This window comes from Lytechinus pictus, chromosome 6 (genome assembly GCF_037042905.1).
Source record: "Lytechinus pictus isolate F3 Inbred chromosome 6, Lp3.0, whole genome shotgun sequence".
Classification (NCBI taxonomy): domain Eukaryota; kingdom Metazoa; phylum Echinodermata; class Echinoidea; order Temnopleuroida; family Toxopneustidae; genus Lytechinus; species Lytechinus pictus.
This window is the reverse complement of record NC_087250.1, coordinates 8,246,803-8,259,704: the sequence shown is the minus strand read 5'-3', so window position 1 is coordinate 8,259,704 and position 12,902 is coordinate 8,246,803. Positions and strand designations below refer to the sequence as shown.

General features: G+C 40.5%; 1 protein-coding gene across 1 annotated transcript in view; it reads left to right on the top strand.

The window, feature by feature from the left end:
- LOC129263854 (zinc finger protein 665-like) overlaps positions 1 to 12,902 on the top strand; it is a 25,476-nt gene extending 12,574 nt beyond the window's left edge. Inside the window, exons 5-6 of the mRNA XM_064100825.1 lie at positions 587 to 1,121; positions 8,939 to 12,902. Coding sequence (XP_063956895.1) covers positions 587 to 1,121; positions 8,939 to 11,034 — 2,631 coding nt within the window. The 3' untranslated portion in view covers positions 11,035 to 12,902. The remainder of the gene's footprint in view (positions 1 to 586; positions 1,122 to 8,938) is intronic.

The window sequence follows — 12,902 nt, the reverse complement described above, 5'->3', positions numbered from 1 at the left end:
TTTCGTCTCAACAGCTTCTCGCGGCTCCTCTCACGCTGTTATGAGGAAGCAATTAGATTGGCAGGCGAAGGCCCACTATACTAGGAGTATCGAGTCATTGTGAACCCCTTCCGTGGAATTCCACTTGACGATTTTTCCTTGGACCTCTGTTGGCATTCTGCAAATTCTTCACGTGTTTTTATTTTAAAACTTTCTGTCAGATGAGGCGGATCTTGCCTTCACAGCTATGAAGGCAGCGGCCTTCGTGTCGTAGTCTTCCTAGTTTTTGCGCTCTTACTTGTTAAGACACCCCCCCACGGCTAAGTATGTGTTGGTGTAGCATGACATGCAGGTGTCATCTGGTTATTGAAGTAAATCATGTCTCAGTGTCATGGACTCAACATGAGGAAGTATGTTGTTGTTGCTTATATGATGGTCTGCGTACAAGCACACGGGGAAACTGTGTTGAAGCAAAGAATCAGTGTACCTTTCGGATGGTTTGCGCGTAAACAGAACTTAAGCATAACAAGCAGGTATTTTCATAGTATTTTCATGTTTGGAATGTTTAGTAACTTGGTTCTGTTTTATTTTCTTTTTTCACATTTAGTTCACTATAAAAGTAGAGGCCGAGTATGATGATGATGGCAATCTGCTATGTGAGGCTAATCATGATGCAGAAGGGAAAATTACTGGTCTGGAATGGAAGAACTATGATGAAATTACTCAGACACAAACCAATCCAATATTATTAGGTGACCAAAGTACCAAGTCAGGTGATCCTATCTCTCTGTCATGTGATCAGAAGGCAGAAATATGCGAGGCTAATCACTATGCGGAAGGGAAAATCAATGATCTGGGATGGAAGAGCTATGATGAAGTTACTCAGGCACAAACCAATCCAATATCAGCAGGTGATCAAAGGATCAAGTCAGGTGATCTCATCTCCCCGTCATATGAACAAAATACAGAAATATGTGAGGCTAATCACAGTGCGGAAGGGAAAATAAATGATCTGGGATGGAAGAACTATGATGAAGTTACCCAGACACAAACCGATTCAATATCATCAGGTGATCAGAAGGCGGAAGAAGCTTCAGGAGGCAGCAAGACTCCAACCCAATTCCAATCCATGTATGAAAAGGGTAAGCGTGTGTGGCCTTAAACCATACCCTGAAAAAATGAATTTGCTTATGACTAAAGGGGCTTGATGATTTAGTCCATCTAATTTGGCTCTTAAAAACTAGAATGCAAGAGGAATATTGGGGTCTGGAAAACTAAAGTGGGAGGAGTCACATAGACAAAAGTTTTGGAAACTCTTTAGTTCAATATGTTATGAAATAAATGGTAATATGGGGTCATTATGGTCTTGTGGTTACTACTCTCGTCTTTCAATCAGAAGCATGTGGGTTCGAATTTTAGCCATGCTGTGTTTTCCTTCAATAAATATACCCACATTGTGCTGCACTCAATCCAGGTGAGGTAAATGGGTGTCCAACAGGATTAATTCCTTGAATGCAAAACACAAAAAAAAAAAAAAAAAAAAAAATTAATTCCTTGAATGCAAGAAGTGCCTTTAGCAACTGAATCTAAAGCCAGGATAATATAAAGTGCGCCATTGAATAGGCAACTAGATGCTATCATTAGTTTCATTATTATCAGAGAGGACTGGAATGATCACACACACTTGTTATCTGTGGAACAGATCAATTCATTGCCCTCGGCTACACCTCAGGCATCTTTAAAGGGGAATCCAGCCTTGGCCATAAAATGTTTTGTTGGGAAGGAGAAAAATAAATTAAACAGAATGGCGAAAGTTTGAAAGGAATCGGACAAGCAATAAGAAAGTTATAGCTGCTTTAAAATTGAGATCACTATTATATGTAGATTTCAAATTGGCAACTGGGTAAGTAAATTATGACAAGGGGCAAGGACAACTTTCCCATAGGCCATGTACTTTATTATCAGGGATTTGTGGTTTTCTCCTAAGTACCCATTCCCCTGGGGCAGTAATCTAAATATAACCCAGGTAGTATATTGCTTAATGTACTCATGAAAGAAAAATATAATTTGAAATAAAACTTTTGGGAAAAATGACATTTTAGCCATAATATGTATTGGAGTACATGGAAGAGTAGTCCTTGCCTTACATCACTATGACATCCCATATGCGGCCAATTTGAAGTCTCCATGAGTATAGTGATTACCAATATTTACAACTTTTAAAAATTCATAACTTTCTTGTTGTTTGTCCAATATTGTTCAAACTTTCACCTATCATCTTGTCTGATTTTTCTTTTTCTTATAAAAATAAGTTTTTGTTTGGGTTTGATTCCCCTTTAAACTGTTCTAAAGGGTACTTTGCTCCCTAACAAGAAGAACTCATGATACTCGTTGCGCAGGATTACATAAGTTAGAAATTGGCCTGTCCGCTGCATCCGATCTGGCGCACCGTATTGTGAATCCATCCATTTGAGTGCACTGTACAACCAATAGACCTCAGGCAGGTCATGGAAGGTTAAAGGAGAATCCAACCTTGGTTATAAAAAGTTGTGTGAAGTTTGGCAGAGAACAAGTTTTTCCTGTTAGTCCATTGGTCTGTTTGTAGGTTTGTTAGTCTGTTCCAAACTGTGGAAGTTTTTGTTCAACTTGCTCTTATTTATTTGTGAATCAGTTATGTTGATACTTGGACATATGATCCTTGGGTAATACACATTTGACCCCATGAGAATGATGGGGTCCAAGGTCATCTAGGGGTCAAAACGTCAAATGATATGAGGTCATGTTCATTCTTATTTAAAGTTTTTTGTTCAACGTTTCACACGTTTCTTTATTTCTGCATCAATTTTGATCACATTTGGTTCAAAGGATCCTTGGGTAATACCGCATGAGTGTGTTGTTGAGTATGATGGGTCAAGGGTCAACTAGGGGTCAAAATTACAAGTTTACTTTCGTATTGCTCTCATTTCTATATTTCTGCATCAATTATGTTCACACTTGTTACGTATGATCCTTGGGTAATACCGCAAGTTTTTTGCCGAGGATGATGGTGTCAAAGGTCATCTAGGGTCAAAAGGTCAAGTTTTTGTTCAAACTGCTTTAATTTCTTTATTTCTGCATCAATTCTGTTTACCCTTTGATCTTTGGGTAATACATGTACCACATGTGAGCCTGTGAGAGTGATGGGGTCAAAGGTAATCTACATGTAGAGGGCAAAAGGTCTATTTATATGAGGCACAAGTGATTGCTGCTGTCCTTCAGTGACGGCTTGTTTACGATCGGCTTGATGGGCGTCAGCTGCCAGCGCTCTGTTTATAAATGGATTAGCGGCAACGGTCTTAGGCCCAAAGGAGGGGATTCGTTGAATGTCCAGTTGGAGTAGGTCCATGATTATACTAAGCACCCAAAATTAAACCATCATGTTTTCTCATTAAACACTTTTATAAAAATAAAAATTTAGGATTTTTCCTGAGTGTCAAAATAAAAAATTGCTTGTTACAAACTTCCCCTTCCTTTAGACAAACGCCATAAATAAAAAGAATTAAGGACATCTACTTAAATTATCTGCACCTACATGTACATTCTCTGTTCCCTTTATATTGATGATAATAATAGGCATTTATATAGCGCCATCTATCTAGAAATATTCTATTCCAAGGCGCGTTGTTATTATTATTACCTCGGCTTTAACTCGAGCTGCCTTGCAGCGCTCTTGCATTCTAAGGAATTACTAAGGAATTAATCCCGCCGGGTTCCCGTTCACCTCACCTGGGTTGAGTGCAGCACAATGTGGATGAATTTCTTGCTGAAGGAAATTGCACCATGGCTGGGCTTTATTACCTGAATGCTGTGCATATGCTTCAAATCTGAGCACCAAACACAGAACTCTTGGATTCTTTAGTTGTGGTTTTGGTAGATAAGACAGAGGATGATGATCTGGGTCCCATTTCATTAAGACTTGTTTCTATGACAAATTTTGAATCAACCAATCAAATTGCAGGATTTCAGTAGCTTTAAAGTTGAATTAAGAAGGGGGTGAGTTTCCATAAATATGGGTTCCACACACAATATATAGTACACTACTCAAAAAAAGTTAAGGACCACTTTTTAAAACGTACATAAAGATTTTATACAAGGTGTTTTATTTCTGGAAATACCTCAGTACAACTGTCCTAAATGTCCTTAAACACGCTGTAATCAATTTCACGCATGGGTGGTTTCAGTTGTTGCACAATGTCTCTCGCATCACTGCACATCCTGAAAAGTGGGCCCCGAGGGGTATCAGCTACCGACATGAAGTGGTAAAAACGAATGTCTGAGTGTCTTTCAGGCAGTTCAGTAACGAGTGTGACCACCTCCTGCAGCAATAACGGCTTCACAGCGCTGTCTCATGGAGCTGATGAGGCGATTGATGTCTCTGACGTCCAGTGCATCCCATGCAGCCTCCAGAGCCACACCCAGCTGCTGCAGTCCAAGTGGATGGGCTTCGAGCTGCTCGAGACTCCTCCCCATCATGTCCCAGACGTGCTCTATCGGGTTTAAGTCCGGGGACCTCGCTGGCCACTCCATACGCTCAATCCCCTGGCCCTCAAGGAACTCGGTCACCACCCTAGCTCGGTGGGCACGGGCATTGTCATCCATGAAAATGATGTTTTGTCCCACATTTTCTGCAAATGGCACCACTATAGGTTCAAGGACCTCATCCCTGTACCTCACTCCTGTCATTGCTCCCCCTGGGACCACGTAGAGACGAGTACGGTTGGCGTAGGTGATGCCTCCCCACACCATGACGCTGCCTCCCCCATAACGGTCATGTTCTGCAATACAGGGGTCTGCAAATCTCTCTCCTGGTCGCCTCCAGACTCTCGAACGTCCATCATTGTGGTCAAGGGAAAATCTGCTCTCATCTGTGAACAGAACTCTACGCCATTGCTGTCTGGTCCATCTGACATGCTCCCGGGCCCAGTTGAGACGAATTCTTCTGTGAGCAGGGGTGAGTGGGACACACTGAGCTGGCCGTCTGGCATACATATTGGCTCTGTGAAGTCGGTTACGGATTGTTTGAGTGGAAACAATCACTCCAGTTGCTGCAGCGAAGTCATTGTTGAGGCGGCGTGCACTGTGAAAGCGGTTGCGGAGGCTGAGATTCGTCAAGTAGCGATCATCTCTAGGGGTTGTCGAAACTGGTCGGCCACTGCGGGGTCTCTCGGAGTATAGCCCTGTCTCTCGGTGTCTTTGATTTGCTCTGCTAATGACACTGTGTGACACGCCCATCATTCTGGCTACTCTTCGCTGACTGAGGCCAGCTTCCAGCATCCCTAGGGCTCTGGCTACATCTGTTTCACTTAGGTGGTGTCTTGGCATTGCTGTTGTAGGCAAGTTGTTGATTGTACAGACTAAAGACGGAAAATGCTTTGGAAGACACTTGTCTTATGGCCCACTGCAATGATGCCAGAGACATCATGAAAGAACTGCATGTGTGAAATTGATGTCATTGTGTTTGATGGCATTCTGGACAGCTGTATCTTGGCATTGCTATTGTCAGCAAGTTGTTGATTGTAGAGACTAAAGACAGAAAATGCATTTGAATCCACATTTGTACCACTTCACAATGGGCCCACTTTTCAGGATATGCAATAATGCGAGAGACATCATGCAACAACTGAAACCACCCATGTGTGAAATTGTTACAGGGTGTTTGAGGAGATTCAAGACAGCCATATTCGGGTATTTCTAGAAATACAACACCCGGTTTGAAAATTGTATACACACATTAAAAAGTGGTCCTTAACTTTTTTTGAGTAGTGTATATATCAGTTGTTCAAACAGATAGCATGTCACAAAAATCCTCTGCCTTCTCGATATTTTGCTTTGAAAGTCTATGAAATTAGCCACCTGTCAGAGCCCGAGAGACGAGTGTACAGAAAAATCTCTCTGAGTGTGACGTCACCGGGGGGAATTTAGTATAAGAGGTGTCCGGATATAATACAGAAATGCCATGCAGAGAGAGAAAGATGATTTAACTTTTTTTTTCAAAGCAACTCAAATTAAAAAAATAGGAATCGTATGTACAAATCTTTACTTTCCCTGTATAAAAAACAGTATAAATAACTATCATGAACTCTTAAATCATGATGTAAGATTGCAAACAGTGAGTTATTGAATGATATTTTCACTATTTCTCATTTATTTTATCACGATGTTCCATCAAGTGAGTAGCTGGAAAGTAATTCCGGCGGCTAGCTCAGCTCTGCGCGCGCTGCACGCCTATACAATACACACAACACCGCACATCACCCAGGCATTGAGTGTACTGTAGTGGTCTGGTACCGGTACGGTATGTCGACCCGCAGTTCATGACCATGCAGCGATTATGGCGATACCCTGGCGTATTTTTCTTCATTCCTTTTGTCTTTGACTCCATTTTTATATCCTCTGGATCATTTCCACTCATAGCTCATTCCACAGAACGATCTTGAATCAAACGCACTATTCTTCTCGGCCTTCTGAGTTGTTTTCTATATTTAATTACGCTAGAGGTCATCGTCACACATACAAACGCAATTCGCAAGTGAGTTGAAGACAGCAAGAAAGGTATGCGGTATAGTACGGTAGCTCGACAGCTAGCTGAGCCGGAGCGGGCGGCCGGTCGGCACAAAGCAATTCCGCAACCAACTGTGTTTTTTGCAAGAGCCGCGTCACACGCGGATAAATATGTCATAATAACACGTCTGCTACGTTATCGACTGGTGAGAAGATCTCGATCAAATTTCATATTATTCTTGAAAATCCTTGAAATTATTCCTTTAGGGTCTATGGTATCATTCTGAGGGAATTTACATATTAGGAATAATAGTACGGCCATAAACATACTTTTAATCATTTCCTCTTTGCAAGTTCTCCGGCTCGCAGATACAACTTCAACTGCAGTTTATTCCATTATGACTTGTTTCGCCACGGACCCAGTCCCGAACGAAAACAAGGCATTAAAATCGTCTAAAATCGCTACAAAGAAGAACAGTTGTTTTTAACAATGTAGGGATATATTATTGACTATATGTCTTTAAATAATTATTACTTCCTTTCAGTATCGTTTACATAAAATCAATAGCGATAAAATGAAGTTTTGACACAAAAGTAAATATGAAGGCGTACGTACATAGTACACAAAACGGCACTGCCTTGTTTACTACACCTGGACCGAATACCCCCCGGTGACGTCACAGTCAAAGAACACCCGTCTCGGTAGGCATTGCAGGAGCGAACTCAGGGAAAATGGGTAGGGATAAATCGTTCAATTCACTATTTTGACAAAAGAAAATGGGGGGTCGAATCACCTCTAAGTGTTTTGGGGGTTGTAAGGTTGCTATTAATGTAAATATCTCAATATTTGGAATCGTCTTCTTAATTCAACTTTAAATTGTTATCACAATTTTTTTATTATAATGAGCCTGATGAAACAGGACACAGTTTGGTATCTGAATTTCTTTCTGCACAAGTAGTAGGAAAACTTCTTAACTGCCCATGCCGAAGCTAAGCATTCGCGCTCAACCATGGAGTACCTTTGCTTGCGCTCCTTAACTACCCATGCCGAAGCTAAGCATTCGCGCTCAACCATGGAGTACCTTTGCTTGCGATCTAGCAGCTTACGATATGCATAGTTAATTGGAAACAAGTCTCCATCTTGTGACAAATAGACCAGTTCATAGTTCATGAAATAGAAATTTGTGGTGCAAAAGATTGTAGGCACACCCCATTGTAATGGCATGCATTTCATGACAAGCTCACGACGGTTACTCATACTTTGCGCATAGGTTAAGAATAGTTCACAAATGATATGCGAAAAATTGTTTGTGCAGACCACAAGATCAGTGTAAGAAGTCCTTATCAATGAACGTAGAGGGCGTCAACACCAGAATGTAGGAATATTGAAATTTTGGCAAACTACATCACAGAATAAGGGTGTTGGGGAAATTTGCTGAAAGCACGTGGGGACAGTGCATGAACATTGCATGAATAACGCGCAAGCAACGCGGAAACATGTCGTGAATGTGTCGGGACAATGCGTGCACTAATAAAGGGAAGTCATGCCATAACATTTCCCATACTGGCACGCATCAATGCGGGCACCACAATGCGTGCAAAGGCCAACCTAAGAGAATTATTTGAATAGTTAAGAATATGTATCGTCTTTTGCGGAAACATGTCGTGAACGTGTCGGGACAATGCGTGCACTAATACAGGGAAGTCATGTCATAACATTTCCCGCATTGGCACGCATCAATGCGGGCACCACAATGCGTGCAAAGGTCAACCTAAGAGAATTATTCGAATAGTTAAAGGAGAATGACACCTTTACAATGTAGAACAAGATAGCTTGTGTGAAAACAGAAAAATCAAAGAAACAGTTAATGAAAGTTTGAGAAAAATCAGACAAATAATGAGAAGGTTATGAGCATTTGAATAAATATTGCGATCACTAATGCTATGGAGATCCTCACACTGGCAATGCGACAAAGATGTGTGATGTCACTTGTGAACAACTCTCCACATTACTCGAGTATATATTTCACTTAAATTGCCTCTTTTATCTCATAGATCAGTAGATCATGAGTTCTTTCTATCGGAGGGCATGTAGTAGAGATTTTTAAAGAATACATCATGGATAAAGAGTTTTATCACCATAAAAAAAGCAAAACAAGACATTTTGGTGGTATTTTATAGTTTATCAAAGGGAAAGTTGTTCACATGTGACATCACATATCCATGTCGCATTGCCAATGGGAGGATCTCCATAGCATTAGTGATTGCAATATTCTAATGCTCATAACTTTCTCATTATTTGTCCGACTTTTCTTAAACTTTTGTTGATCTGTTTCTTCAATTTTTCTGTTTCGACAAAAGCCTACTATTCCAAAGTTTTCATTCCCCTTTAAGAATATGTATCGTCTTTTCTTGATAGATTCTGGACTGTACAGATGTGAGTACTGTGGATCAGTCTATGCTATTCCTCTCATCTTAGCAAGGCATCTCAAGTACAAACATGGGCTCAATGGTGTTGTCTTGCCGTCGTATGCGTCAAAGGAAAGCATTCTACAATTTGTCGAAGGAGAAATACAAAAATCCATTTGCAAAACTAATGATTTTACACATGGTGAAAAGAGAATTTTTAAAATACGAAACAAGGAAAATATACTTGAAATGAGACGTTATGTTTGTGATCAGTGTGGTAAGGCATTTCGTCAATCTTATAGTCTCACAACACATATACGAATTCATACAGGTGAGAAGCCCTATGTATGTGATGTATGTGGAAAGGCATTTAATGTAAAATCCCATGTCACAGAACACAAACGAATCCATACAGGTGAGAAACCCTATGTATGTGATCTATGTGGTAAGGCATTTCGACAAGAAAATGGCCTCAAAAGCCATAAACGAGTCCATACTGGTGAGAAGCCCTATGAGTGTGATCAGTGTGGTAAGGCATTAAGCGATAGAAGTGCGTTGAGAAGACACCAACAGATCCATACAGGTGAGAAACCCTTTGTTTGTGATCAATGTGGTGAGGCATTTCGCTATGTATCTACTCTCATAACACATAAACAAATGCATACAAGTGAAAAGCCCTATGTATGTGATCAATGTGGTAAAGCATTTAGTCACGAAATTCGTCTCAGAAATCATAAACGAATTCATACAGCTGAGAAGCCATATGTATGTGATGTATGTGGTAAGGCATTTAATGTAAAATCCCATGTCACAGAACATAAACGAATCCATACAGGTGAGAAGCCCTATGTATGTAATTTATGTGGTAAGGCATTTAGGCAAAGAAATGGCCTCAAAAGCCATAATCGAACTCACACAGGTGAGAAGCCCTTTGTGTGTGATCAGTGTGGTAAGGCATTAAGCGATAGAAGTGCGTTGAGAAGACACAAACAGATCCATACAGGTGAAAAGCCCTATGTTTGTGATCAATGTGGTAAGCGATTTAAACATGAATCTAATCTTGAAACACATAAACAATTCCATACAGGCTTTGTGTGTAATCTGTGTGGTAAAGTCTTAAGAGATAGAAATGCATTGAGAAGACACAAAAATATCCATACAGGTGAGAAACCCTGTGTTTGTGATCAATGTGGCAAGACATTTAGTCGTGTATCTACTCTCAAAACACATAAACAAATCCATACAGGTGAAAAGCCCTATGTATGTGATCAATGTGGTAAGGCGTTTTTTGAAAAATCCAATCTCAGGATCCATAAACGAATTCACACAGGTGAGAAACCCTATGTATGTGATCAATGTGGTAAGGCATTTAGGCAAGAAAACGGCCTCAAAAGCCATCAACGAACTCATACAGGTGAGAAGCCCTTTGTGTGTGATCTATGTGGTAAGGCATTAAGTGATAGAAGTGCGTTGAGAAGACACAAACAGATCCATACAGGTGAGAAGCCCTATGTTTGTGATCAGTGTGGTAAGGCATTTCGACATGAATCTAGTCTCAAAGCACATAAAGAAATCCATACAGGTGAGAAGCCCTATGTATGTGATCAATGTGGAAAGGCATTTATCAGTAAAACTCGTCTCACAAGCCATATACGAACCCATACAGGTGAGAAGCCCTATGTGTGTGATCAATGTGGCAAGACATTTAGTCGTGTATCTACTCTCATAACACATCAACAAGTCCATACAGGTGAAAAGCCCTATGTATGTGATCAATGTGGTAAGGCATTTAGCCAAGGAATTCATCTCAGAATTCATAAACGAATTCATACAGGTGAGAAACCTTATGTATGTGATCTATGTGGTAAGGCATTTAGGCAAGAAAACGGCCTCAAAAGCCATCAACGAACTCATACAGGTGAGAAGCCCTTTGTGTGTGATCTGTGTGGTAAGGCATTAAGTGATAGAAGTGCGTTGAGAAGACACAAACAGATCCATACAGGTGAGAAGCCCTATGTTTGTGATCAGTGTGGTAAGGCATTTCGACATGAATCTAGTCTCAAAGCACATAAACGAATCCATACAGGTGAGAAGCCCTGTGTGTGATCAATGTGGTAGGGCATTAAGTGATAAAAGTGCATTGAGAAGACACAAACAATTCCATACAGGCTTTGTGTGTGAGAAAACCTGTGTTTGTGATCAATGTGGCAAGACATTTAGTCATGTATCTACTCTCATAACACATCAACAAATCCATACAGGTGAAAAGCCCTATGTATGTGATCAATGTGGTAAGGCTTGGACATCAGTCAGACTGCAGGTCCCAAGAAAGTGGCTTCTTTCATCCAAGTGATATTCATGACTTGAGATGTTTTGCATATTTAATTAGCTTGATGCGGACCAAAACACCTCTTTTCATTCGGTCATTGCTGCTCTAATTGTGCATCGAATTTCATGAATTTGGTACCATTGTAAAGAAGAAGAATCATTCTTTCAGGTCATGTGTTTGGATTTATTCAAAGATTTTGTAATATAGGTGAACATTTTGATCTAAAATATGCTACAAAATAAATATTTTCACCTGACAAAAGCTGCTATTTTCACACTTTATTTTTGTTTGAGCCCAAATGATTTTTATATCATGATAAAGCTGAATATGTATGCTTTGAAATGATATAGGTTTCAAAATAAGAATTGGTTTAATCGGGTCAAGATCACACTTTTCATTTGCCAAGTACATAAAGCAGCTTGAAAACAAGAATACTGCACTCTGATTGGTCAAAGAGACCACACAATGGCAAATTCCAACGGTTCCAGTGCCTGGGTTCGTGGGAAGGTCACACTTCCCATGTGGTAATCTCCTCAAATACCCCGCGACTGTTGTTCTGTGAACCTTATCCAGCCAATCAGAACTCTGGATTTCATGCAAGTACAAAATTTCAGAAATCTCGTCTTGTACCTTGGTGGGAAAAGTGTGATCTTGACCCGATTAAAAGGTGCCGCATATCAACAGTGGCATTGTGAGAAAGTACAGATGTTCAGCTTTATGGTGATATAGATATCATTGAGGCTCAAAATATAAAGTTTTGCACAATTTGCAAAAGAAAACAGAGGAAGAAAATTCCGTTGTTAGGCACATTTTCAGGCCAGAAATTTACTTATTTAACAAAATATTGTATACAAAATAAATGACCAATATGAAAGAGTAACTTTTACTCTACCTGATGGTGCAATAATATTTCATTTAACTTGAGGTTAAAACAGGTAAATTCTTAGAGAAAGAAAATCTCACGAATCACGAGATTTTGCAAGGAGGAGGATTCAGCCACGAGATGATTTGGATGAATCTGGCCTTTTTGCTCATTAGCATAGGGACCTGCGGTCTGACTGGACATCATCTCACGCTACATAAACGAACCCATACACGTGAGAAGCCCTCATGTATGTGATCAATACGGAGCCCGCCAGGTGACATGAAGGAGAAAAAATTCTCCGTACAGTATTTCGTTCCCACGAAATAATATTTCGTGGCCACGCAATATTATTTCGTTCCCACGCAATACTATTTCGTGGCCACGCAATATTATTTCGTTCCCACGAAATATTATTTCGTTCCCACGCAATATTATTTCGTTCCCACGCAATATTATTTCGTTCCCACGCAATATTATTTCGTTCCCACGAAATACTATTTCGTTCCCACGAAATACTATTTCGTTCCCACGAAATACTATTTCGTTCCCACGCAATACTATTTCGTTCCCACGAAATATTATTTCCCCTCTCTCCGATCCGCCGTGCCGCACCAGCCGTGTATAACACGTGCAGCATAGCAACATGCTTTGGTATGGTATGCGCTGATCGGGGCGCTGATGATGATGTTGGTAATGATGATGAAGGTGGTGATTATGATGCATAGGCTGATCCAGGTGGGGGCCCGAGGTGCCCGCCCCTCCCCCTATTGGCGGAGCCCA